General features: G+C 50.7%; 1 protein-coding gene across 1 annotated transcript; it reads right to left on the bottom strand.

The window, feature by feature from the left end:
• Positions 1-3,595: 3,595 nt before the first annotated feature.
• LOC141950807 (galanin receptor type 1-like) lies at positions 3,596-4,924 on the bottom strand. The gene has a single exon (XM_074886129.1). It carries the CDS (start codon positions 4,922-4,924, stop codon positions 3,596-3,598), a length of 1,329 nt encoding a protein of 442 aa, XP_074742230.1.
• Positions 4,925-5,594: the final 670 nt, after the last annotated feature.

Here is a 5,594-nt window from a genome sequence, read left to right as displayed (position 1 = left end):
TCTAATCATTTCACTGGCTTCCCCTGAGTATTTTATTGTAAGAAACAGTGATTCATCATTCTCCATACTAGGGCTACATACCAGTCATGATTTTATGTACCTCTATGATACCTTGTATGAAAGATTCTCTTTTTCATCTCTCCAGTCGTTCACAGGCAGAAAATAAAACCTGTAGCATCTCTGAGACAGTACTGACAGTGCAAGAACAGATCGTGGAATATTCTCAGAGAGAGTTACCGAACAGCAACTCTCTGTAAGTCCTTATTGCAGCAAAGGAATTAAGGTAAAGCTGTTTTAACTATCCTATTTTGGTAATGTGGTAAAATGCCTATATTGATTCAAATGGCAAAGCAGGGAAGAAAGACCCGGCAGGGGAAAGAGTGGGATTGATATGCATTTAGCAACATTGCTGTGGGAAAATGTTGTCCTCAAGATATCTAAAATTCACATTTTCAGTCTGTCTGGGTGCATTTAGAGAGAAACACATTTCCTCAACCACATACCGAGTGCAAGACGTTTGGCTTGAGCTCCTTTGAGGAAACCATCTGTGTTCACCAGCCAGAGCCGTGTCTGCTCCTGATTCCTCGAAGGGCCAGGAGTCCCTTAAATGCCTCTCAAAGTGCCTGCCATCTGAAACAAGGAGGTGTGTGGTCTGGAGGACCCTCAGATGTCTTCTCAGCCCTAAGAGATCTTTTATCAGATAGGAGGGGGAAAAAAGCCACTTTCCCAAATGCCGAGGTTTTACCTCACTCGGAGCCAGTGTGAGTCACCCAGGCACTGCTGCGTTACACTGACCTGTTCAGGTTAATAAAATCACTGCCAGAGCACTGGTGGCTCACGGGATGCAGTGTGGCTTTCACATTGACGTCACTGCTTCTCATTTACCCTTGGGTGATAGTGACCGAAATTCATTACTACCTGGCAGCCATCGGGTAAGCCATGCAAAATAAATCATTGCTCTCCATAGCAAACAGGTGTCTGCAGCACAAAAAGAGACATTCAAATCAGCAGGACAGGAAGGGATTTTTCCTCAGAGGAGTGAAGACATGAATGAACCATTAGAGTATGGGGAATTCGCAGGCAAAGAGCGATAATGGTGAGAGGCAGGGGGAGGTTTTGCTACACAAACAGTGGAGAAGCAGTTGGGGCGTGGGGGACAGGGAGAGAGTGACCAAGGAGACAAAGAGGAGTTAAAGTGAGCAATTCAACTTTATTATAGGAAAACAGGAACACTGAATGAAACTGGAAAATACATTTAAAAGTGTGAAGAGGAGATGACCTTGCCCAGTAGAAGTGGCCCTTTCCGCAGTGTATCTGGGTGGTCGGGAGCGCTGTGGGGCTGAAGAGAGACTTGGACATCTTCATCAGGAGTGGAAGGCACAGGCACGTTCAGCAGAACCTACAGTCCCTGGTATTTCTGCCTCCATGGAGGGTACAGAGACTTTCAGGCCAGGACCCGGGCACCAGCTTGTGAACTGAGAGAAAAAAATTCTCCTCTGGGATACTTTAAAATGTGGACTTTTTTGTGCCTTTGATTGTGTTATTTGAACGTAGCCATTTTCAGAGCTGGGCCACCGCATGGGGCGGAGCTGGTCTGGCACCTCCATTGCGGTTTATTCAGGGCAGGATTAAATACATCAGTCAGGGCAATGTAGGGAAGTTTCAATATTGTGTCATATCTGGTCTGGGGGTAGAGGACATCTGTTTACAAGACCTGGAGTCAGTGGGCTTTCAGAGCAAACGTTTAAGGCTCCTCAGCCTGGCGCATTTTGCCAGCCCTAAAAATATGCCTTGAAAGAGGAAATAAAATCTTCACAGGCTTTTCCCCACAGCTACTAAAAGATGAGGCAGTAGGTACACTCCTGTATCACCTGCAAAAATGCAGATGTTCTCATCTCCCAGCACACATAAAACCAATTTCTCACCCAAAGTAAATCTGGGTAGCTGTAATTTCTTTTTCGTTCACACAAAAAGAGAATACAAATTGCGGGTGGCACTGCCTGCTAAGGAGGAACCTTTTGTTTTCCAGGCAGATCATTGTTAACATGTTATTGAGCAATCATTACAGAGGTGGGAATATTGTTGGGTTGAATGTCTATTTTTCGTCTCAATTTTTTTTGTGAGCAAAAGGCTCCCTAGAAGGCAGAAGGATATAATTTGGAACTCAGATTTCCCAGAACATCATTCCCTTGTTCAGTATTAAAAAAATCCCCCAGTCATCAAAAGTCTGAGTTCCATTAAATGCAAAATCCTCTCCCGGGAATGCTGCTGCGTTTGTTCTGAGGCTTGCTAAGAGGAGAGCCCTGCTGTGCTGGGTGCTGGCACACAAGTAGCCAGGACACAGGCTCTTCTGGCATCAGGAGATGGTGTGTGTCCCCTCACACTTAGCACTGGGCAGGCACAGGGAAGGGGCTGAGCTCTAGTTTCATTCCAGCCTTTCGGGTCTTCATTGTGGTTTTTTTTTCTCCCACCTGTTGCCTGGTCTGACGTGTATTCACTTAGATCTTTGGGATGAAGGTTTCCTTTCTTTATGAATACAGACCCAGTGCCCAGTGCAATAGAATTCTCGAGCTTTAGGGGAGCCTTTCAACACTAACATAATAAAAATATACAATTTATTTCTCAAAGCCTCCTTTAAAGGAGATGATGTAAGAAATAGGTTTTAACCCACTTCTGATCCTCAGGAAAAGCAAGTACTTTGATTCTCTCCTTCCCAGAAAAATAGCATTGCATTAGTTGATTCTGATTTTATTAGCTATAAACCACTTTCTATTTTTATTTTCACATGCCATTGACTTTGTTTGGTACAGACACAGCTGAACAAGGGCTGGTTTTTCAAGTGCAAATCATGTTAATAGATGCCCGGTTCTTTCCACTCCACCTGCAGGAACATAGCTGTAAGAAAGAGAGCTGATGCCCAAAGAATATTTTCCTATTGCATTTCCTAAATCACCTCCGAGACCACATTATCCCTTCTGGACTCCCAAATGTGGAGTGGTGATGGTTGCTTTAGCACTTCTGGCACTGTCTCTTCACATCAGGAGAATTTATTTGCATGGAGTGAAACAATACGATCAGACAATGAAATCTCAAGTGGTAAAGTGTGTGAAATTCTCCACTACTATTACTTTTTATGACGCTGTGTCTAGCATTTCTTCACTGCTTGCAACTACAGCTGATGGATTTGGAGCAGAGAGTGCCTCTTATCGCTGCTCTTTATCAGCGCAGGGTGAGAAGCAGCAAGCAGTCAAATTGTGCTGTATCCAAACGGCATCTCTGCATCCAGAGATGGAGCTGTGGGGAGAGCTCACTCGCTGGGAGGTTGATCTATCTAATTATGTGACTGTTGACTGGGCAACAGGCTACACATCTAGTTGTCCCCAGTAAAAATCATTTGTCTTAAAATTGATCTGAGTTAAAAGACATCATCTTTTTAGCTCATTATTTGCTTCTTTCCCTGTCTCAGTATTTTTGAACTGGTGGTGGGAGTGATTAGAAGAAAGTTTTTTTCCATCATTAAAATATCTGGTTCAGAAAGACCTCTAAAGAGTCATTAAATGCAGATGAGGCTATGAGGTGCACTTCCTGAGCAGAATTACAAGGAAGTGTTCTCACTGGAGACAGTGTTCAGAGGTGGATGCTGGCAGGACTTCAAGCGTCCACACTTGTTCTTATGGCCATGACCTTCCTGACATCTCCTACCCATGGCGGGGGTCGCAGAGGGTCCTTTCCTTGCAGTTTCCATTGAACTCCGGTAAGACAGCAGCTCTGGGACAGAGGAATGGGTTGTCCCTTCAGACAGAGAGAAGTTAAAAAGAGACACCATTCTTTGGTGGTATTTGCTCTTCATTTCCTTGGCTGACCTGTAGAGATTCCCAACAAAGCAATAGCATATAGGGTTGAGGCTGGAATTGGTGAGGCCAAGCCACTGGGCAAAAGGTCTGAGCTGCAGGATCCAAGGAGAATGAGTCACATCCTGCAAAGACTTGGGGATGTTGAAATCAATCCAGATGTCCATCAGGTAGACGGGTAACCAGGAGATTGCGAACAGCAGGACCAGAGCCACCACCATCTGCGCTACCTTTTTTCGAATCTTCAGCCTGGAGGCTGGCAGAGATCGGTTCAGGGCAGTGCTCTCCTTCAGCTGGCCGCTGCGGCTCCACAGCCGCCGCACAGTGAGGAAGCAGATGACCATGTTGAACAGGACCGGCAGGCAGTAGAGGGCACAGAAGAGCAGAAAGTTGTAGGCTTGCTTGAGCCTCTCCTGAGGCCAAATCTCCCTGCAGATGGAAAACACCAGAGGCAAGCCCTCCACCACCCCAATCTCATCCCGCTTGTTCATGAAGATGAGGGGCATGCAAATCCCTGAGGACAACAACCACACCACCAGGATGGTGCTGAGGATCCTCTTCTGGGTGAAGAAAGATCGGGCGTTGAGTGGATTGTGCACGCTGTAGTAGCGGTTCACGCTGATGACGGTCAGGCTGAGGACGCTGGCGGAAACAGAAACAGCCTGGATGAAAGGCACCGTGCGGCAGAGGAAGTCGCCGTACACCCAAGCTTTGTAGATGAGGTTGCCCACGGTGATGGGCATGCAGACGCAGACCACCATGAGGTCACACACCGCCAGGTTGATGAGGAGGCTGCGGGTGGCACTCAGGCTGGACACCCGACTCCGGCGCTTCCGGGTGAGCACCCTGAGGGACATGATGTTGCCCACGAAGCCCACCACAAAGGACACCAGGTACATCACTGTGAGGCTGATGGTGACGGGCTCCTTCACGAAGAGGAAGAGCATCTTCTCCAGCTCTTCCCAGCCCAGCTCCTGGCTCCCATTCCAGAGCCCGCCTTGGGTTTGGTTCTCCTCCTGCCAGAGCTGCAGAGGGCCGGGGGGGGCCCCGGGGGCGGCGCGGGAGGAATTCATGGCTGAGTGTGTCCCCCGCCCCGGGCACCCCGGGCTAACGGGGCAGAGCCTGCCGCGCTGCCCTGAGCGCTCCTGGCATGTTTAGCTGGGACCAGCCACGCCTGCAAAAGAGGGTGCAGAGAGAAGGGCTGAGCGCGGGCTCCTGGCAACGTTTTCCCTTCCCGGGGAAGGTGCCGGGTCAGAAATGGCTTCTCGGCAACTTAAGTTGAGAGGCGGCTGGAGGAGGGCGGGCTGCGCAGCGCGGCTGCGGAGCCGGCGGGGAGGGAGCTCCGCACCCTGCCGCGGGGAGACGGGCGGGGAACGGGGAAAGGGGCCGCGCTCCCCCCGCGCCCCCCGGCCGCCGCCATCCCCCCTCCCTCCCGGGAAAGTTGCGTGCCCCGCAGCCGGACCCCGGTCCTGGGCTGCCCCCAGACCCCTGGTTCCCCCCCCGCCCCTCGCCGCCCCTCGGTTGCCCCCCGGCCCCGCGGCGCGGCGCGGAGCGGCGGCACTCACCGGGCGGAGGGCGGGCAGCGCCGGGCCGGGCTCCTCCCGCCGGCGGCTCCGCCGGGCGCCGGCAGCGCACGGACCCGCGCTCGCACCCACGGCACGGCCAGCCCGGCGCCCCCCCCGCACACACACACGCTCCCACGTCGCTGCACACTCACAGCACCTCTTTACAGACCTGTCCTAC

The sequence above is a fragment of the Strix uralensis genome, chromosome 16 (genome assembly GCF_047716275.1).
Source record: "Strix uralensis isolate ZFMK-TIS-50842 chromosome 16, bStrUra1, whole genome shotgun sequence".
In the NCBI taxonomy this organism is placed as follows: Eukaryota; Metazoa; Chordata; class Aves; order Strigiformes; family Strigidae; genus Strix; species Strix uralensis.
This window is presented reverse-complemented; position numbering and strand designations above follow the sequence as displayed.